At 45.8% G+C, this 22,065-nt stretch overlaps 2 protein-coding genes and 1 long non-coding RNA gene across 4 annotated transcripts in view; 1 reads left to right on the top strand and 2 right to left on the bottom strand.

The window, feature by feature from the left end:
- SGF29 (SAGA complex associated factor 29) overlaps nt 1-7,311 on the bottom strand; it is a 28,040-nt gene extending 20,729 nt beyond the window's left edge. The window contains exon 1 of one of the 2 annotated variants that reach the window (XM_082359771.1): nt 7,117-7,311. In XM_082359771.1, the coding sequence (XP_082215897.1) occupies nt 7,117-7,309 (193 nt within the window). In that variant the 5' untranslated portion in view covers nt 7,310-7,311. Of the gene's footprint in view, nt 1-7,112 lie in introns of both variants that reach the window. The other variant, XM_082359772.1, reaches the window with a different exon arrangement.
- A 933-nt stretch (nt 7,312-8,244) lies between these two features.
- Nucleotides 8,245-17,109, bottom strand: LOC309613215. The gene is made up of 3 exons (XR_014235587.1): nt 16,986-17,109; nt 14,106-14,458; nt 8,245-13,134 (listed from the first exon to the last, which is right to left on the bottom strand). It is a non-coding gene; the product is annotated as an uncharacterized lncRNA (long non-coding RNA).
- NUPR1 (nuclear protein 1, transcriptional regulator) lies at nt 16,324-17,786 on the top strand. The gene is made up of 3 exons (XM_082359782.1): nt 16,324-16,611; nt 17,016-17,165; nt 17,498-17,786. The coding sequence occupies exons 1-2, from the start codon at nt 16,500-16,502 to the stop codon at nt 17,150-17,152; spliced, it is 249 nt and encodes an 82-aa protein (XP_082215908.1). The 5' UTR covers nt 16,324-16,499; the 3' UTR covers nt 17,153-17,165; nt 17,498-17,786.
- The last annotated feature ends 4,279 nt before the right edge of the window (nt 17,787-22,065 follow it).

The raw sequence follows: 22,065 nt of genomic DNA, 5'->3' as shown, positions 1-22,065 counted from the left end.
CCTTGAGGCAACCCCTGCTGTTTTATTCAAACGATTAAAAGAAACACAATGAAATCTCCCACCCCTTGAGGCAACCCCTGCTGTTTTTTGGGTATTTCTCCAGAGATCCCATGTATATACAAGAAGAAAAAGTATGTTATCTCATAAAACCTTTTGCAATTAGTAGATGCAGAGTCAGACAAAGAAATTGATGTTGAAACTTTCAGCCAACCAAAGTGAAAAAGTTGACCCACTTGGTCTGGAGGGGAAGGAGTAGGTCAAATACCGAGCCAGGCAGGGCCTAATTCTGCAATCAGAAGGCAGAGGTGGGAAAGGAGGGCCCTGTTTTTGACAAGAGACCTGTCGGGATGCCCTCACATAAAAACACTGACTTGTGACTTTTAAAATGCTCTCTTCTCACCTCATTTCTGTTCAGTGTGAAGTACTGGGTTGACCAAAAAGATCTTATGGAAAAACCCTAACGAACTTTGTGGCCAACCCAATAATTCTGAAGTAATAAGATGAGTGCCAGGATTCTGGAGGCTCACTTTGCCCACTGGGTAGTGCCCTGCCTAGGAGAACCTCATTTTATGATTTTATCATACAGTGAACTACTGCTCTCTCTGTAAGCAGTCGGTATTGAGCTCTCTGAAAGGACCATCAAGCTGTTTCCACTACCTTGATGCCCCTCCCCCGGGACTTGACTGACAAATGGCAGCGAGTTCTTCCTACTCCAGTGCCCTCTTTTCTCTGGGGTACTGCTTAACCAGCGAGGCAGTCAGAAACTCCCCTGGCTCTCCAAAGTACTTTGGTCACACCTCTATTTCCATTTTTTCCTAATTTAGGTGATAAAAAAAAAAAGTCAACAACATCAAAGAATATCTTAAAGCAAATCCCAGCAACCTACAATGATTTTCATTTTGTATGATACCTTCTGTATATGTAATATACAGATCCTTGACTTACCATGGAGTTATGTTCCGATCAACCCACTATAAGTTGAAAATATCATAAGTTGAGAATGCACTTAATACACCTAACCTATTGAACGTCATAGCTTAGCTTCGCCTACCTTAGACGTGCCCAGAACACTTACAGTATTAGCCTACAGTTGGGCAAAACTGTCTAACCCAAAGTCTATTTACAATAAAGTGACTATCTCATGTAATTTATTTATTTAAAAAAAATTTTTTTTATTTTTAATTTAATTTTTTTTTTTTTTTTGCAACACTGCACGGCATGTGGGATCGTAGTTCTCCAATCAGGGATTGAACCCGCATCCCCTGCATTGGAAGCGTGGAGTCTTAACTACTGGACCGCCAGGGAAGTCCCCTCGTGTAATTTATTGAATACTGCACTGAAAGTGAAAAACAGAATGGCTGCCTAGGTACAGAATGGTTGTAAGTGTGTTGGTTGTTTCCCCTCGTGATTGCCTGCAATACGCCATCAGGGTAATGAACTGACAGGCATATTTTAGAAGTGTTCCAAGGAGAGGAATGGGGACAGAACAGCTATAAAGTTCTCACCCTGGGAGAGTTCTCTAACCTTTCTGAGTCTCTATAAAAACCAGAGCACCCACTTGAGGACTAACCACACAAGTAAGGTGATAGACAGTGTCTGGCACAGAGCGTGCACTTAGTAGATACGAGCTGCCTCCTCCTTGTCTGTAGATGTGGGTCAGGGGACTGCCAGGAAAAAAGACAGGGACTGTGTTAAGTTGAGCAAAGCAGTCAAAGGCACAAGGAACAGAAAACACTGACGCATCCCAAGTCTGGGGAAGCAATCACTGCCCCCACCATTTAAGGGCCCTCTCTTGCTTAAGCTTTGCCTACTGGGTGCGCCCTGCCTGGGAAAACCGACTCATTTTATGATTTTCCAATAAACTACTGCTATCTCTGGATCCAGTCAGCTGTGAACTTGAACTTCCCCAGAAAACACATTCTCAGTAGAGGCAAAGGTTTCTGTGGCTCTCCACTCTGAGGACATTAAGCCTGGTGGTGCAAAGCCGGAATGCAGACTCAGGACCACATCTAACTGAAAGTTCAGGCAGCTCCCAGCTGGGAGGAAACTGAATGTTCAGCCCAAGCTGCCCATTATCTGAGTCCAAGGGTCCCAGTTGATCTCAGCATTAGTCTCAAACCAAGAAGAGGTTACGCAATTCCTATAAATTTCAGAATTCTTATGAATTCTGAAGCAAGGCCCAGTACCCTAAACCTTCTGGGTCCTAGAACCCTCTTTTTTCCACTCAGATGGCCACACTTTCTATTTCTACCCACAAGGGGAACCACTGTTCTGATATTTTCCACTACAGACTAGTTATGCCTATTCCAGAATTTCATAGAAATATAATCATGCCATCCATATTCTTTAGTGTCTGGATTCTTTCACTTAATGTGTTTTGAGATTCATCTGTGTTGCTGTGTGTATCAGGAGTTTGTTTCTTTCTATTGCTGAGTTGCATCTATTGTATGAATAAACTGGTTTGTTTAACCTGTTCTCTCTGAACAGCATCTATTTCCACTTTTGGCCATTATGAATAAAACTGCTATGAGCAGTCATATGTGATTCTTTTTAAAGACACATATTCATTTTTCTTAAGTAAATATTTAGGTCTGGTAATAGCACTCTGAATTTCCCTTTGGGAAACCACCCCTCACTTTGGCTCCAAGGCTGGGTATACCACCTGGGCCCATGAAAATATTATATTCTCCCTGACCACCATGACTGCTTCAGGAAGAGATATGTGACCCAAATCTAGGCAAAATCAATTTCAGATCTTTTGCTAGAGCTATCTGCAAAAAGATAACCTCTTTCTGTTGGTTAAGAGTAGCATGGAATATGACCCAGCAATCCCACTACTGGGCATATACCCTGAGAAAAACCATAATTCAAAAAGAGTCATGTACCACAATGTTCATTGCAGCTCTATTTACAATAGCCAGGACATGGAAGCAACCTAAGTGTCCATCGACAGATGAATGGATAAAGAAGATGTGGCACATATATACAATGGAATATTACCCAGCCATAAAAAGAAACGAAATTGAGTTATTTGTAGTGAGGTGGATGGACCTAGAGCCTGTCATACAGAGTGAAGTCAGAAGAGAAAAACAAATACCGTATGCTAACACATATATATGGAATCTAAAAAAAAAATGGTTCTGAAGAACCTAGGGGCAGGACAGGAATAAAGACGCAGACGCAGAGAATGGACCTGAGGACATGGGGAGGGGGAAGGGGAAGCTGGGATGAAGTGAGAGAGTGGCATGGACAGATATACACTACCAAATGTAAAACAGATAGCTAGCTAGTGGGAAGCAGCGCACAGCACAAGTAGATCAGCTCGGTGCTTTGTGACCGCCTAGAGGGGTGGGATAGGGAGGGTGGGGGGGAGCCGCAAGAGGAAGGAGATATGGGGATATATGTACACATATAGCTGATTCACTTTGTTATACAGCAGAAACTAACACACCATTGTAAAGCAATTATACTCCAATAAAGATGTTTAAAAAAAAAAAAAGCAATTATACTCCAATAAAGATGTTTAAAAAAAAGAGTAGCATGGAAGCCTGGAACCGATGGAGGCTTTTACCTGCCTGAGGGAGAAATCAACATGGACGAAAGCAGAGCTGAGAAGACACAGAAAATACTGGTGACATAATTTAGGCTTCTGGATACAGCCATGCCTGAAGCTGATGCACCCAAGACTCCAGATACAGTCAATAGATACTCCTTTTCTGCTTAGACTAGTTTGGGTTACCTTTTTGTTACCTGCAACTGGGAAGTTTGACTAAAAAGAGGTAATTCTTGGGGACAAAGGCTTCAGGTGGAAAGCACATATCAGCTGCTAAACACCCAGCTTAAAACTATTCTCTGACCCTCTACTAGCAGCCAAGGCCTCATATAAACAAATGCAAACATCCTATACTTAAACCACTCTAAAAAGAATCCCACAGGACTCAAGACAATAAAAGCTTTGTTATGAGTCAAAGGGAAGCAAAGCATCTAAGGCCCTACACTCAGATCCCATACCCTCAATTTAGCCACCATCAGTAAGAAGCTACATTAATCAATTAGTTTTTTTTTAAAAATTAAGACGATGATTTCCACTTACCCCCCCAGTACCTACCATGCTTCTGTACTGAAGCTTACACAGGTGATTCTCCTTTAAACCTACATCAATGCTACAAGCCCACCTTCTTTACAGCTGGGGAAACTGAAGTTCAGACAGGTTAAGTTATGCTGGTAACTCAGGAAATACAGGTAGTTGAGCTGGGATTGCAAGACTGCAAACTATAAAATCTATGCTCTTTCTCCCAATTCTAAGTTTTGTCACAACTTCAGCATATTCAATAGCAAAAGAGGTCATGGAAGTAGAAGCAATTTGTCTACTGTAAACTGCCAATCAACTGTTAGGTTATTATGATTACACTGAAAGTATCACCAGAAAGACAGTGATTCATTGTGCCATCTGAAAAAAAAAGAGGTAGGAAAATAAAGGTAACAATGACAGCTATTCCTGATTACCTACCATGTGCTAAGCACTCTTGCGTGGATTATCCTATTTAACAATCCTGCAAAGTACTGTTCATAGCACTGAGGAAACTTGAGTCTTGGAGAAATAAATGACTTTACCAAGAAAACGCAAAAAATAAGTGGCAGAGGTGGGATTCAAATTCATATTTGTCTGACTCTGCAACCTAAGCCTTAAGGGCTCAAACAACTTAGTATCAACATCCAACTCCCACTGGTTCAGTGTTCACCATTCTACCTTCCTCTCCACAGATACAGTGACCACAAATCCTGAAGTGACATAAATTGGGTATTTTTTCCAAGGCAGATGACTCATCAAAATTCCAAGTGAGATTTCATTTTTAAAACCTTTGTAAGAATCTTTGTATATAAATTTAGAAATCAGAAAAAAAGGACTTTGACTTAACATCCCTGCTTCTAGCTCCAGAAAATTGGTCTCTAAAACTATGGACTCTAATTGGACCTACCCACTGAGAAAAGGGTGCCTTGTGGTGGGCCAGGTATTTATAAAATGGACACTCTGGTTTACCAAACACCTCCATGGCATTGCTTCAGATCCTGGAGGGCACCTCTCAACTGACCTACAATACCCACGCCGAAAAATCCCAGGGCCCCAGCCTCAAACAAGCACAGACTTTTATGCTTCTGTTATGCCTGCCTGAAATGCCTTTGATCCTTCCCCCTCTTCCCCTCTGGATCTCTCAAATTTACTCGTTTTTCAGGGTCCAAATCAAATGGCAGCAAAATTAACACTTTTACAGCAGTATTTGCCAACCTTTTTCACACCATGGCACTAGAACACAATATTTGTATGGCATACTAGGATAGAAGGACAAAGCTGCTTATAGCCAGAAACAACTGGCAGGGAGATCTGGCTGTCCCAGGCCCCTCTCATCTGCCCTGATGCCAAGGGCAACCAAAACTTCCAGAAACTTCCAAAACACGGTACACCAACTTCCGTTCTGGCACCTGTCACACATACACCCGGAGACAAATTGTTTCACTTGTCTCTCCTGCCACACCTCTTAGAAGAGAGGGATGCAATTTTATTTCTTTATATTCCCAGCAACTAGCACAGGGCCTGGCACCTACCAAGTCCTCAAGATAGACTGCAGAACTGAACTGAATCCTGGAAGCCTCTTAGAAACACTGCAACAATTCTGAAGCTGGGCTGTTCAATATCTTCTCCTCCCTGACCCCAGAAAACAAATTAGTTGTAACCAATACCCTCTTAAGAGGGATTGTCTACCTACCACCTATGGAGAAAAGGTACTTTCCCTTTGTAAATTCATTCATTCATTCATTCATTAACATTTATCAAGCACCTACTCTGTGCCAGGCATGAGGGGTATACAGCAGTGAATGAGACAAACAGTCCCTGCCTTGACCTTAGGAAACTTACAGTCCAGAAAGGAACACAGATATTAAACAGTTTGGTAAACTTACTTGTAGGTGAAATAAACACTCTAAAAGGGATGGATCAGAATACATAAATGGCTAAATCTGAATAAATAATGACAGAGAACGCCAAAAATGAAAACAGAAATTCTCAGGCAGAAAGGACTGACCAAATACCAAACATACCTACAACTGGACACCCAGGACTGAAACTTCAAAGCCTCAAGGATAAATATGTGCTGACTGATGCAGGAGGAGAGAGAGGAAGCAAAAGACACCTACAATAACTCAAGGTGCTTGGCCTAAGCAACTGGAAGAAAGAGAAAACTGAGCAAGGCGAAAGGTAAAACTCAAAATTTCAGGAAGAGCAATGACTTGAAGACAGAAATTTGAGAGTTAAGCACAGTACACGGTATTTATATTTAAAGCCCAGGAAATGAACACTGAGCAGAGATCTAGGATGACGCTTTGGGGCAGTACAACCATTAAAAGTAAGGAAGAGGAGCAAGAATCAGCAGAGAAGTCAGAGAGAGCTGAAGCTAAAGACGAGAATGTTCCACCAGGCAAACAAAAAACGCGTTTCCATTAAAGGCAGTGACTAACTGCATCAAATACTGCTAGGGGTCTCAGAACTAACTTAACACTGAATTTGGCGACCTAGAGATGACTGGTGGCTTTGACAAGGCGCTACTGCAGTGGAGGGGTGGGGGCCAAGGCCTGAATGGAGTGGGTTTGGAGGAGGAAAGGTGCTGGTGAATACAGGTTGAAATTTTGGCTGCAAACAGGGGCAAAGAGATGAGCCACCGGGAGGAATGTGAAGGAAGAATGAGGTTGTTTGGTTAAGATGGGCACATCTTGAGCAAATAATAGAAGCTGTCTAGGTTCGGGGCCCATCCTCTGCCCTCGTCTTCTCGCACCTGTGTTGGGTACCCCACCTCACCCGGCCACCACGCCAAGCACCACGTGCGGCGGCTTCCCACCCTCGCAAGGCGGGCGGGCGCAAGCGCAGACCTTACAGAAGGTCTGCGCCAGCCCTCCCTCCCTGCGCCCCGCCTCGCCCCACCCAGGGCGCATGCGCACCGCCCCTCAAGAGCCGCCTCAGCAAGGCCCGGGAATGGGGACCCTCAGCCCTCCGCTCCCGCCATTCTCCGGGCTGGGTGGGCGAAGCGGTGGGGGTGTCCCAGACCGCGACCCATACCCACCTACCGAGCCACGGGTGGAACAAGCACGTCGCGCTAGAAACTGCGACGGCGGGAGCAGGCGCGCGGTCCCTCGAATGCTTTTCAAAGTCTGCGGATAACAACGCGCTTGCGTTCGAAGATTCGCGGCAGGGCGAAAACCACACACGCTTTTTGCCTTTTATGAGCTTGGGCGCAGCGCGGAGGACCCCTCTACGCATGCGCCGTCTTCCTCTGTGACATGCCGCGCTGCCCCTTGGGAAATGTAGTTTTCACTTTACACACTGTTCCCGACTCAACTGAACCTTATTTTACCAAACCAGGGTCCTTGTGTGTTTTCAGTATCCTCTCCCATTCCCCAAAGCCTCTATAAAACAATAATACTTTTTTTAAACGAGCAGATTGTTGATTGAAGTGGGAGCAGTGGGCATATGAGAATTCTCTGTACTTTCTGCCTCAATTTTGCTGGAAACCTAAAACTGCTCCAAAAAATAAAGTTTATTTTTAAATTCTTTAAAAACAAATAGAAACAAGCAGATCTGTAGACCCAGCAATCATGCTTTTAGGGAATCTTCCCAGGAATGTACTACAGTTGGGTGAGCAAGTATTTAACTACAATGGTCTACATCCTAGCATCTTGTAATTTCTTGCATAACCCCTACCAAAGTTTATAATTATATATTTTTTCGATTATTTGATACACTTGCCAGCTCAATAAAGTCAGGATCATCTGTTTTAGTCGCCTATGTATTCCAGCTACCTAGCATAGTGCCTGGTATATAATAGGCCTTCAATATTTTTTTATTCATTAGAAGAATCTCAGACATCAACACAAACTGTTTCAGCCCAAAACTTAATGCATCATTTTCTTCCTGCAAGCTTGCTTTTCTTTCTGTGGTCTCTCAATAAATGGCATGACCATCTACCCAGTCTCAGCTTTATATCCTGCATTTTATGAGGCTTATGCTAGCAAGTATTTCACATTTTCGTGTTTGTAGGAGTCTCAGAAGCTATTTCTCCTGAATGTCAAATACCAACTTCAGAGTCTCCTCAGGGGAGATTTGGCGCTCACAACTCTTTGTTTGTTTGACTTTAATTTCTTATGTTTCCTACAATAAACATGTATCACTTGATTAATTTTTTTTTTTTTACTTGATTAATTTTTAAAAGTGTTTTAGAGTGTTGCCCATATTGTAAGAGGTAGCTCTGTCTTCCCCTCCACATCCAGATTTCTCAAAAGAATCATCTGTCCTCAGTTTTCATTTTCTTACCTTCCACTTGGCAACAATGGCCCAAGCCGGCAGCTGGGAGTTACCCTTGATATCACGTTTTCCCTTCCAGCCCATATTCAATCCATCACTAAGTGTCTGCAGTATAAAAATAATAACAGTTCACATTTGTTGGGCACTTACTACGTATCAGGTACTCTTATATAGGAGAAAGTTAGCACTGTGGAACTGACCAGAACACTCCCTTTGTCTGGGCAGCATAGTTCCTTCCTGCGAGAAAGCTACAGCATGGCAAAGAAATCTGGGCCTTCTTCGTCTATCCGTTAAGTCTCATCACTTCAGAGCATCACATCTGAAATGCTTTTCCAAAGAGCCTTGAAAAGTTACAGCAACCTTCACTTTCGGTCTCTTGAGGGCATGTGGAGAGAGTTACATACCATACTTTCCTAACAATCCCTTTACGAATTCCTCCCTTGACACAGAGTTCCACTGCTGAGGGCCATGCTCACATCCCTCTCTGCTCTTTGGTTTCTCCCCCTTCAGGATTGGCTTTTTACATGGTTGCTTCAGGCACCTTCTATGTAAAGCCAGCCTCCAATCTCTCAGGTTGTCCCTGTTCATGCTCACCCATCACCCACTTAAGCAAAACAAAAAGCTCTCTCTTCAACCTGACCTCATGTGGCAGGCAGGTGGGAGATATTGTAACTACTGTATTCACATTTAATGGTGGTTTTCTTTGACACAGACAAAAAAAAAAACATCATGACCAGAAGGTGGCATAGTATGCACGGAACCCAGTGGAGGAAAAGGGACGAAATAAACTGACTCAAAAATTTCCTTTTGGGCTTCCCTGGTGGCGCAGTGGTTAAGAACCCGCCTGCCAATGCAGGGGACACGGGTTCGAGCCCTGGTCCGGGAAGATCCCACATGCCACAGAGCAACTGAGCCCATGTGCCCCAACTGCTGAGTATGCGTGCCCTAGAGCCCACTCACTGCAACTACTGAGCCCGCCTGCTGCAATTACTGAAGCCCGTGTGCCTAGAGCCCGTGCTCCACAACAAGAGAAGCCACCGCAATGAGAAGCCTGCGCACCGCAACGAAGAAGAGCCCCCACTCACCACAACTAGAGGAAGCTCGCGCGCAGCAACAAGGACTCAACACAGCCAAAGATAAATTTTAAAAAAAAAGTAGATGATTTAGGTCAGTTCACAGACAATGACCCCTTTATTGACTGCACTAGAGTGTCAGGCTGCTCCCATTGCCCCCTCCCGCCACTGACAAAGGGACCCCTTATCGTCCCTTCCGCATTTAAGAGCTCTATGGCACGACCTGATTGATATAAAAATTTTAGCTTAAATGGAAGTCTATACTATGAAGTGATTATTCCTCTAAGAAGACATTTCAGGCAAATCAAAACTACAATGAGGTACCACTGGTACCACAGCAGTCAGAATGGCCAGCATTAAAAAGTCCACAAACAATAAGTGCTGGAGAGGATATGGAGAAAAGGGAACACTCCTACACTGTTGGTGGGAATGTAAATTGGTACAGCCACTATGGAGAACAGTATGGAGGTTCCTCAAAAAACTAAGAGCAAAGTTGCCATATGATCCAGCAATCCCACTCCTGGGCATATATCCAGACAAAAGTCTAATTTGAAAAGATACATGCACCCCTATGTTCATAGCAGCACTATTCACAATAGCTAAGACATGGAAACAACCTAAGTGTCCCATCGACAGATGAATGGATAAAGAAGATGTGATATTGAGAGATATATACATATATATTTATCACAATGGAATGCTTCACAATGGAGTACTACTCAGCTGTAAAAAAGAATGAAATAATGCTGTCTGCAGCAACATGGATGGACCTAGAGATTACCATATTATACTAAGTGAAGTAAGCCAGATAGAGAAAGACAAATACCATATAATATCACTTACATGTGGAATCTAAAATATGACCCAGGGACCTCCCTGGTGGTCCAGTTGTAAAGAATCCGCCTTCCAATGAAGGGGACGTGGGTTCGATCCCTGGTCTGGGAACTAAGATCCCACATGCCTCGGGGCAACTAAGCCTGCGCGCCTCAACTAGAGACAGAAAACCAACCAGCACACCACAACTAGAGAGAAGCCCGTGCGTCGCAACAAAGGGCCCACATGCCACAACAAATATCCCGCGTGCCGCAACTAAGAGACGTAGGCAAAAATTTTTTTAAATAAATAAATAAATATTTTTTAAAAAACTGACCCAAATTAACTTATCTACAAAACAGAGACAGAAGCAGACTCACAGACATAGAGACAGACTTGTGGTTGCCAAGGGGGGTGGGGGGGATGGATTGGGAGTTTGGGATTAGCAGATGCAGATTATTATATATAGGATGGATAAACAACAAGGTCCTACTGTATTAGCACAGGGAACTATATTCAGTATCCTGTAATAAACCATAATGGAAAAGAATATGAAAATGAATACATGTATATAAATAACTGAATCACTTTGTCGTATACCAGAAACTGACACAACATTGTAAATCAACTATACCTCAATAAAATAAATTTAAAAATAAAATAAAAAGACATTTTAAGCAACAGGGTTTGGAAAATCTTAATGTGTACACCTGGGTAAGCATGAGCTATGTGTGTTTTATTTTCTCTATGTGAGAAAATTGACAGATGTGCTGAATCATCATATATTTGTCAATAGACTTAGAGAGACAGGTAGTACTTAAAAAATAGCACTGAACTGGGAGATGGGAGACTATTGTCTCCTAAATCAAGTTGTACTCCAACTCCTTTGGTTAACTAAATGCACTACACTTTCCCCGCTTTGACTTTCCTGGGACACTGTTCCACGATCTCCTGGTCTATCTGACTTCTGCTCATCCTTTCCAGTACAGCTAACACATGACCTTCTCTGGGAGTTACTCACAGGTCTGGATTAGGTGCACCTTGCAGCTTGAATGTGCTTTTTTCACATTACTTATTATACTGTATGGTACCTTGTTGGACACTAGCCTGTCTATGACCTAGTTGGGTGTGGGTACCATGTTCTGCTTTTATGTCCCAGCACCAAGCAAGTGCCTGGCACATGGTTAATGCCCTAACATATGTAGAGTGGAGAATGTCAGCCTCTCTGGTCCTTACTTCCTCATCTGTTAAATGGGGTTGGGTTTGCTGATCTCTAGGGAGACTTCCAGTAATAGAATTTCTTATTCTAAAGTCTTCTACTATTGTTTTATCTGGTCATGTATCTTCCTTAGTTACCAGGAGAAATGTGTGTCATCTGTATTATGCTGACAACAATGTATTACTCATTATCTCTATTATTTCAGTAAATGTAATGCAAAATTTTGGATTATAGTATACATGATGTTCTGTAGACTACTTCTTTCATTTAACAATGATTTATGGACAACTTTCTCATCAGGGCTAGAGATATAGCTTATTCTTTTTAATGGCTACAGAATATTTCACAGAAGAGTGTTGATCAGTTGGATACCGATGGACACTTAAGTTGTTTCCTGTTTTTCACTCTACAAACAAGGCTGGGAGCATTTCTTTTTTTAAAATAAATTTATCTATTTATTTATTTTGGCTGTGTTGGGTCTTTGTTGCTGCGCACGGGCTTTTTCTGGCTGTGGCGAGCAGGGGCTACTCTTCGTTGCGGTGCGCGGGCTTCTTGTTGCAGTAGCTTCTCTTGTTGCGGAGCACGGGCTCTAGGCACACGGGCTTCAGTAGCTGCAGCACGTGGGCTCAGTAGTTGTGGCTCGCGGGCTTAGTTGCTGCGCGGCATGTGGGATCTTCCCGGACCAGGGCTCGAACCCGTGTCCCCTGTGTTGGCAGGCAGATTCTTAACCACTGCGCCACCAGGGAAGACCTGGGAGCATTTCTATAGGAGACTTCTCAGGGGGTACGTGCATTTAACATTCTTATCGATATTGCATCCATTTATACTCAAGGTGATGTTGTCACACAGTCAAGAATAATTCCAAGCACAGCAACCAAGCTTGAGGGTTTCTCTGGACTTGGGGCTATAAGGTCATACAGACGTATCTTGTTTCACCTCAATGAAGCTTCTTGAGTCCCCTTGGTATACAGTGATGTCACCAACTCACCTTGATGACATATCCTGCCTTCAAGGGACGCTCCTGATCCTTTGAGCTAAAGACCTCTGCACATCCCTCAGGCTATCCAGGCTTTCCCGACTTGGATGGTTTAACTCCTGGAGTTGGGCATGTCTTGCTGTCTTTCTCACAGTGGTTCTTGTTCAAGCTGCACTGCCTCCAGGAAGTCTGCCCTGATCCTGTCCCAACCCCGTCCACCTGCCCCACCCCATGCCCTGCTGGGTTAGGTGCCCTCTGGAGAGCTCCCCCAGCCCCCTGTGTTTACTCCAGGCTGATCATACTGGGTTGTAATAGGCATGCTTGGCAATCTCCTGGAATGTCATGAAGGCATAGTCATAAGCAGAAAGAAAATAAACTTCCCTGTAGCTGGCCTATGGTTAATGGCCTAACCACACCTGGAGGCAAGGGGATGGAAAACACGCCTCTTGACTTTTCCCATTGAGTCATCTTTTGGATCCTATAGGTCCAGCTGATGGGTTCCCCAAAGTCCCTTCTCTCTTGGGCACCCTCCCTCTGCCTGCCCCTCCCCCCAGAGTCTAGACGTCATTCTTCCAGCATGTGCACGATCAAGGCCAGAGAGACCTTCTTTCCTGGCTCCATGAAGGACAGTCGCATGTCTTCACAGTCCTCTGTGGGACTAGGATTGGGCCTCTCTGTTTCTTCAGAACAGAGCATCTGAAAGCTGAAAAAACAATATTGATCTCAGCATAGCCCTATGTATTCAACTAGTCATTTATTGAGCGCTGACTGTGTGCCAGGCACCAGGGATAAGATGGACAAGATTCCTGCTACCATGAATAACGATAATGAGAGCTAACATTATTTAACGCTTACTATGATCTAGGTACCGTGCTAAGTCTTTATAAAAACTGGTCTCTTAATCCTCACAACAATCCTCCTAGGTAGGTACAATTATTAATCTCATTTTACAAATGAGGAAACCAAGGCACAGAGAGGCTAAATAACTTGTCTAAGGGCATACAATTGGTAGAACCAAAGTTTGGACCCAGGCAGTCCCGCTTCAGAGCCTACTCCTTTATTTTTTTAATTATTTTATTTATTTATTTATTTTAGCTGCGCTGGGTCTTTGTTGTGGTGCACGGGCTCTCTAGTTGCCATTTGTGGGATCTTAGTTCCCCGACCAGGGATTGAACCCCAGCCCCCCGCACTGGGAGTGTGGAATCTTAGCCATTGGGCCACCAGGGAAGTCCCAGAGCCTACTCCTTTAACTGCTAACTAAACTAAACCAGTGATTGTATTCTAGTGGGGACAAATCATGGAGAAGTAAACAAATAAAAAAGAGATTTTTGATTAGTAATAACTGAATGCCATGGGGAAAGTAAAATGAAAGGGTAATGTACTGAGGGGATGCATGGTATTTTGGATAGGAATGTGCACTAATCTTGCTGAAGACCCACCTGCCCCAGAGCTTCCAGAGGGCGCAGTATGTAGTTCTGTGCATCTTCAGTACCTGGCCTGGTCCCAAGCAAGCACTGACTGTTTGGGAGGAAGGGAGGAAGGAGGAAACCCTGACAGATGCCTCCATACACACAGCTGTCAAACCTTTGCCAGTGTTTGGTCAGCTGTGCTGACTTAGAACGAGCCCCGGGACTAGGGTCAGGTAGACCGTGGGAGGAATCCTTCACCACTCACCAGCCGTGTGACCTTGAGCAAGTCACTCTCTGAGCCTTGGTTTTCCTTCTTCGAAGACTGGGGGAAATAGCAGTACACCCCGGGCCGGGTCTGGAGGAAGCCCTTTCACATACCAGGGGCTGTCGCCGTTCTCCCTTTACAGATGAGCAGACTGAAGCTCAGAATTGGGCTCAGGATCTCGCAGCTGGTAACCCAGAGTCCTGGTGGCAGAAGTGAATGAGCGAAAGACCGTCCCCTAGAGGTAGCTCGGGAATTTGTGGGCGTGTTCTCCGTAGTCACAATGACCTCAGGTCAGAGCAGGACAGTCCCACAACCCGTACGACGTCGGACTGTCCTGCTAGACATTCACGAAGCTATTAAAAAAACAAAAACAAAAAAAGAACTTATTTCAATGACCCGACCCCACCCCATCTCATGTCAGGCTAGAGGGAATGATTTTGCTACTACACTTAGGGATAAAGCCCACTACTTTGCAAGACCTCCATATTTCCTAATTTCTCCACCTTAAATTGCCTTGGTCTGTTTGTGGTTTTTGGTGTTTTTTTTGTTTTTTGTTTTTCTTTCTGGCTGCACCGGGTCTTGGTTGCAGCATGCAGACTCTTAGTTTTGGCATGCGGGATCTAGTTCCCCGACCAGGGATCGCAAACCCAGGCCCCCGGCATTGAGATCCCGGAGTCTTACTCACTGGACCACCAGGGAAGTTCCAGTATGTTTGTTATTTCTGTTTAAGTTATGGTTATTTTCCTCTTTCTCTTATCATCTGGTCTGTTATTATTATCCCCACTCTGTTTTTATTCAAGTGTCCTCTTGTGTTCACTTTCATTTCCTGGGTGTTAAAGAACTCACAAATCACCCAAATCTGGAAAACAGAAGCTAAACTTAATTCTGGCTCAGGCCAGGGAGAAGACCAAGCCGAAGTTATGCTTCTTGTTCTGCAGAGGATGAGAGCGGGTTATTACTGGGTTATTATTCGGGGAAGAATGGAATTTACGTAACATTGAGATGAAACAGTGTTTCAATGGGCTGACAGCAAAGTGGGAATGTGAGCAGGGAATTAACACCTGCCCTGGGCTGAGAAGGTCCTCTTGCACTGGAAACCACAGAGTTAAAAAAAAAAAAAAAAGTGGAATGTTGTGTCTGCTTCCTTCCCTGCCCCTGGTGCTGAAGCCTCAGTTGAAGCATGAGTGGGCAGCCCAGGGTGTGGCCTCTCTGGGTCAATGTGACCCACACAGATCCTTCAGGCAAAAGAGGAAAATTCCACTTTTCCATGTTTCTTATCCAAACCCCTTCTTTTAATTCATATTAAATGAGCACAAACATCTGTTTACTTCACAGTGTCTTCTACCTCAGTATATCCATGGTTTGAAATACATATTATTTTATTTTAAATTAATTTCCTTCTATGTCTCCTTTACATTACAGGGAGGGCATTATATTGAATTGTTTGGAAACTATGTGATCAGCTCATATAGTGCAGCTTACACTGTAGCAGGCACTATTGCAGGTGCCGTGCCATGGATTATCTCATTTGATCCTCTCCCCAAATCTATGAGGTAGATCGTTATTATCATCCTCAGTTTATAGAGAAGAAAACTGAGGCACAGAGAGGTAAAGTGACTTGTCCAGGGTCACACAGGATGTAATGGATCAAGGGTTTGAATACAGGGCATCTGGCTCCAGAATCAGCTTAACCACTCTGCTAGCCTCCCTCTCAGGAGTGGGAGATTACCTAGGGACCCCCATTTCAGGATGTTAAGGGGGGTTTCCAAGGTGTTTCTTATAAAAAAGGAGGGTTGGGTGCGATCAGGGTGAGAACCAATGACATAACACAGAGTGTGTTGTACCCTGTCCCAGCTCATTCTTCACTCCATGTTCTGCCACCACGGTCCTGAATCTGAGCCAGAAGTGGGTAGGGGTGAGGGTCAGCTGTGTGGCCATGACCCCCAGCCCAGGAGGGGCATGTGGCAGAGGGCGGGAGATGGATGGGAAGGAGTCAGCCAGGTGAGGCCCTCACTTCCCTGCTGCCCTCGATCCCAAGGGCTGTTTATGCCCAGACCCTGCTTCTTACCTCCCCCCACCCCCGAGGGGCGGGGATCTCCTCAGTGGAAAAATACCCAGCTGGGCGAGCCCCAGTAGAGGGAGGGGTCAAGGGGGGCTGGGACTCAGAGGACCGAGTCTTTTCCCCTCTCGTGACTGATGTTTACTGGGCTGGGTTCTGGGAAAAGGCCAGATTGCATCAGACAGGGCCTGAGGGGCTGGAGCCAGACTGTGGGCTGAGGAGGAGACGTGGCCTTATAAGTTGGGGCCAGTGAATTGGGAGGTGTCAGCAAAGCAGACACAAACAAAGCTTTAGAAGACGAGAGAGAGAGAGACAGAGACAAACAGACAGACCTTATGGCCACCTTCCCGAGAGCAGCCAGCCCATCCAGGCAGCCCCCAGGCCCAGAGGATGAAGACCCCAACCTGGATGAGTATGACCTCTACAGCCTGGCTCATTCTCACCTGGGTAAGGCCTGGCCCTGCCACCTTCCTGGTCCTTCCATTTCCAATGCCCACCCTCACAAACGGCCTGACCACCCCCCTCCCCAAACTAGGATCCCTCCTTGGGCTCCTGCCCATACATCACCCTTCTCCAGCCTGTTCCCTTGACCCCTCAAGTCACCCCCTTCTAACCCCTCATCCAGTGCGCTCTGTCCTACTCAGCCCTGGGACCACATGCACTCCTAGAATACTGGAGGAGCAACATCATTCCACACATGGGGAAACAGGGACAATGACGGCCCTAAAGCTACGTGGTGATGCCCCCCAGCCTCCCGACTTTAACCCAAGCTCTTTCCACCCCTGCCCTCTGGACCCCCTGCGGCTCACGCCTCTGCCCACCTCACCACCGACTCTCGCCTCGGTTCCCAGGAGTGGGAGGCCGGAAAGGTCGCACCAAGAGAGAAGCCGCCGCCAATACCAACCGTCACAGCCCCGGTGGGCACGAGAGGAAGCTGGTGACCAAGCTCCAGAACACGGAGCGGAAAAAGCGAGGGGCACGGCCCTGAGACAGAACTCGAGGTAAGGCATCAGGGGGCCCCGCCCGCAGCACCAGTAGAGGTCTCTCTGCCTGGAAAGGACAGGCCTGAATGGGTGAGGTTGGGTAGGAGGAGGGATCCAAGAATTGTTGTCTCAACATAGAATAAAATGAGAGAGACTTCTGAGTTTCCTAGTGACCAGAGCAAAGGGAGAAACAGACCCTTTCCAACTGGAGCAAAATTTGGTTTACAAAGAGGGAAACTGAGGCCCAGAGAGGGTAGGGTCCTTCTCTGGAGTCACGGAGCAAGTGAGCAGGAGAGGCAGAATTAGAACCCAGGCCTCTGTGCTTTCACCACATGCTTTCCTTCCCCCAGATGAGGTTAGAGCACGGACACCCCACAGCGATGGAGACAGAACTGCGAAGAATCAGCCCCTGGGGGCGGGATCCAGGCCTGCTTGCCCCCGCCCCCAGGACTTAGCCCACCTGACTGAGGTTCCGAGGGGCCACCAACGAAGCAGCCCCGACCCCAGAAAAAGGACAAGATGGGGAACAAGAGGCGGAGAATAGAGAGAGGCAGAATCATGAAGGTACCCCTCAAAAAGAAAGAAGAAACCGGAGCTCCCCAGGGTGACAGCGACAATAAACAAAGTACAGCAGCTGCAGCCTGTGTGTGTGTTTTTGTCCTCTCTCTGTGTGGCTTTTTGGGTACACATTTCTGCCTGCAAGTGTCTGCATTTGCATGAACCAATGAGAGCATTTTGGTGAGTGTTTTTTTTTTTGGTTGTGTGTCTGGGAAGGGGTGTTTCTAATTTTGTATGGGCGTAGAGGTGAGCATTTTTTTTTTTTTTTGTATACATGTGTTTTGGTGCATATGTTTCTGTGGTTTCTTATGAGGTGCAAGGGAATTTCCTCTGTTTCTTTGTAACGCTGCCCATGAAACAAGGCCCCTCCCCAGCTTCTCTCCATTTTCGGAATAACAATCTTGTTGTTTATGTTGTATTCATATAAAACCACCTTTTGAAGTGAATGTTATTTATTGATGCCATCTGCAAAATGGCAAAAACTGAGATTTAAAACATTAAGGGAGGGGCTTCCCTGGTGGCGCAGTGGTTAAGAATCTGCCTGCAAATGCAGGGGACACGGGTTCGAGCCCCGGTCCAGGAAGATCCCACATGCCGCAGAGCAACTAAGCCCATGTGCCACAGCTACTGAGCCTGCATGCCACAACTACAGAAGCCCATGCGCCTAGAGCCCGTGCTCTGCAACAAGAGAAGCCACCACAATAAGAAGCCTGAGCACCGCAACAAACAGTAGCCCCCGCTCGCTGCAACTAGAGAAAGCCTGCACGCAGCAGTGAAGAGCCAACGCAGCCAAAAATAAATAAATAAAATAAATAAATTTATAAAAGAAAAAAAATTAAGGGATTTGCCCCAAGTTATTCAGGGCTCAAATTCAAGGATTCTTATTGTCCTCTAGTGTGAGGTGGGTCCCTTTGCCAAGTGGGCTGCCAGGACAGGGTTCTGGAAAGTCAGCTGAGGAGGAAGATTCTTACCTAGTGTTAATCAGTCTTGGAGCCAGACTTCCAGAAGAATGTGGAGCAAATAAGAGGTGTGATGGGAGCTGAGAGGATGTATTGATTGAGGTAGAGACTTAGGTTGCTGTAATGAAGACTCAAATGAAACAGGATAGAAAGTTCTTTCTCTGTTACATAACAGCTCCAAGGGTCAGTACTCCTGGGCTAAAATGGCAGCTCCATTGTGGCAGGAATTCCAGCTACTTCTGGCTCATTTTTCTGCCACCCTTAAAACATGGCTACCACTTTGCAGTCTGACCTAGCTGCTCCAGTACCTGCCATCTCATCTGCATTCAGCTTATGTAAATGGAGTGGGGAAGGGACCAGGGGAGACCACACTAATTTATTTATTTATTTATTTAAAATTTACTTATTTTATTTATTTATTTTTAGCTGCATTGGGTCTTCGTTGCTGCGTGCAGGCTTCCTCTAGTTGTGGCAAGTGGGGGCTACTCTTTGTTGTGGTACGCGGCCTTCTCATTGTGGTGGCTTCTCTTGTTGGGGAGCACGGTCTCTAGGCGTGTGGGCTTCAGTAGTTGTAGCACTCAGCCTCAGTAGTTGTGGCTTGCGGGCTCTAGAGCACAGGCTCAGTAGTTGTGGCACACAGGCTTAGTTGCTCCGCGGCATGTGGGATCTTCCTGGACCGGGGCTCGAACCCATGTCCCCTGCATTGGCAAGCGGATTCTTAACCACTGCACCACCAGGGAAGCCCACACTAATTTATTTTTAAGGCCATAACCTAAAAGCAGAACACATCACATCTGCTCAGAGTTTAGACACATAACCATGCCCAACTACAGGAGAGGTTGGGACATGTAGTACTTAACTACTTAGCCACGTGCTAGCCAAAACTGGGGGAGGGCAGGGTTTTATTATTAAAGGAAGCAGGAGACAGTGAATATCAGAAAAAATTAGCAAGCAACAAGGGGTAAAGGGTGGCCCTCAGTCTAGCCCTGGGCATAGCCTTTTTCCTTTTCTCCCATCCCTTCCTAGGCTGCAAAACTTGGAGTTAATTGTTCTTAGGGACCCAAGAATATGGACAGAGGAATAAGGCAGCTGTTGAGCAGTAACAGACGCATAGCTTGAACCTTTAAGAACCTTTATCCATCAGCCTCCCCTGAGTCCAACCTAATAACAGTTGGACTGTGTTAGGAAGAACACACTGTGTTAGGAAGATAACACTGTTATCTGACTTGGGAAGGACGTTAAAAGGCATCTAGTCCAACCTCACCCCACTTCACGCTGGGATACTCTCTGCTTGCTTGAATACCACTAGGGGTAGGAAAATTGCTGCCTTTGTGTTGCCTGATTCCTTCTCAGAGTCACTCCTTAATGTAAGCTGAAATCTGATTCTCCCACCTGCCCTTGAGCAAGCTTCTGTTTTCTGGTCCTTTCTGTCTGAGATGCTTTTAATCCCACCCATCCTGCAAGGCTCAGCTCTTCAAAGTCTTCTCCTACTTGCCCTCCACCACCTGACTCCTTGCCCCCACCCCAGGGAGAGACCTTCTCTGGGATGGCACCCACAGCAAAACTATGCCCAGAATCTCACAGTCATTTTGGCATACAGCTCCTTCAGACTTTCCCTCGAACCCCTCTTTCCATGACAGATTATTTATTCATTCAGTTCATGTTTATTGGATGCCTACTCTATTACCAGGACCTGGCTGAAGGCATGCATGCAAGGAGGGACAAATGGGACCCTGATAGGATTGGAACCACGCCTTAGGGTCAGTGTCAGCTCTTGAACTCAGGAGGCAAATGGCAGGAGCATCACTGGGCAGTAGCTCTCTGCCCAGGACAGGTCTGTGCATCAGCTTCAGAAAATCATAGCAACAGCTCCCATGCATTGGGCTACTACTCTGTGACGCATGTTTTATAGGCATTATCCCATTTAATCCTTACAATAACCCAATAGGCATAGTATTATTGATCCCATTTTACAGACCAGAAAACCAAGGTTCAGAGAAGTAATTTCGCCAAAGTCTCACAGCTGCAACCTGCAGAAGCTGGGACTTTAAAATCCGGTCTGAGGCTTCCCTGGTGGCGCAGTGGTTAAGAATCCGCCTGCCAATGCAGGGGACACGGGTTCAAGCACTGGTCCGGGAAGATCCCACATGCTGCGGAGCAACTAAGCCCGTGCGCCACAACTACTGAGCCTGTGCTCTAGAGCCTGCGAGCCACAACTACTGAGCCCGCGCGCAACAACTACTGAAGCCCGCGTGCCTAGAGCTCATGCTCCGCAACAAGAGAAGCCACCGCAATAAGAAGGCCGCGTACCACAACAAAGAGTAGCCCTGACTCGCTGCAACTAGAGAAAGCCCACACTCAGCAGCGAAGACCCAACGCAGCCAAAAATAAAAAATAAATAAATATATTTATAAAAAAATAAATCAGGTCTGTCTGATTTTCAAAGTTTGGGTTACACCCTTTTTTGACTATATGCCTGAGAAGAACTATGTACTGACAATGAGGAATCCTAGATGCTAGTTAATTTCTAGTCAATTACTCCAGTGTGAGCCTCAGTTTCCCCACCTGTCAATTGCTGAGACTATCCTCTCGTCTATCAACTTCAAAGGAGAAAACAGGCTGGGGAGTGTTGTGTCTCTAGCGGGACATGGCTACTCCCTGGGTAATGGGTCCTTTGACACTTTCCAGGAGGCTCCACACATCACCCCTCACTCCTGGCCTCTGATTGGTCTTCCCTGGCCTTGGCCTTCCCTGGCACAGCCTCTGCCTGGGAGGCCTTTAAGTGGCTGTTCCAGGAACCAGACCATTCTTGGAATTACAGAACGTTCAGATCTGTAGAGCCCCACTCTTTTTCCTTTGTGGAAGGGCAAATCATGGCCCAGGGTGCAGGGGCCTGGGCCTGGCTTAAACTACATGAAGACTAGGGATCCTATCAGGATGAGAACCCTCCAAAACCTCCCTCTTCTGTTCCATTCTTTTGTCATTTCCTGGTTGTATGTAATACCTGTTTCCCCAATTTCTTGGGTTCCTCCTGAGAAATGGAGAGCTGATTGACCTCTCTTTCCCCGCAGGGGCTTATGGAAATTTCCCATCAGGTTGCCACAATCCAAAGGATTCCTGGCTCCTTTATGTGCTTGTCTTCATCCGCCCACTCCTTTCTCAGAGGCCAGCTCTCAGATGTCTATTTTTTAAAATTTCAGAATCACCCAAAGTTGATTTTCAACCAGCACTTTTTTTAAAAAATTTATTTATTTATTTATTTATGGCTGTGCTGTGTCTTCGTTTCTGCGCAAGGGCCTTCTCCAGTTGCGGAGAGCAGGGGCCACTCTTCATCGTGGTGCGCGGGCCTCGCACCATCGCGGCCTCTCTTGTTGCCGAGCACAGGCTCCAGACGCGCACGC

This window comes from Balaenoptera borealis (genome assembly GCF_965194805.1).
Source record: "Balaenoptera borealis genome assembly, chromosome: 16".
Taxonomy (NCBI): Eukaryota; Metazoa; Chordata; class Mammalia; order Artiodactyla; family Balaenopteridae; genus Balaenoptera; species Balaenoptera borealis.
The sequence above is the reverse complement of the archived record's forward strand: the minus strand, read 5'-3'. Positions and strand labels throughout refer to the sequence as shown.

What these genes read in the sequence shown, in the direction of transcription:
- NUPR1 (XM_082359782.1), top strand. Translation starts at nt 16,500, where the DNA reads ATGGCCACCTTCCCGAGAGCAGCCAGCCCATCCAGGCAGCCCCCAGGC. An exon ending in CCTGGCTCATTCTCACCTGG is followed by an intron (nt 16,612 to 17,015) that starts GTAAGGCCTGGC and finishes CTCGGTTCCCAG; the next exon opens with GAGTGGGAGGCCGGAAAGGT.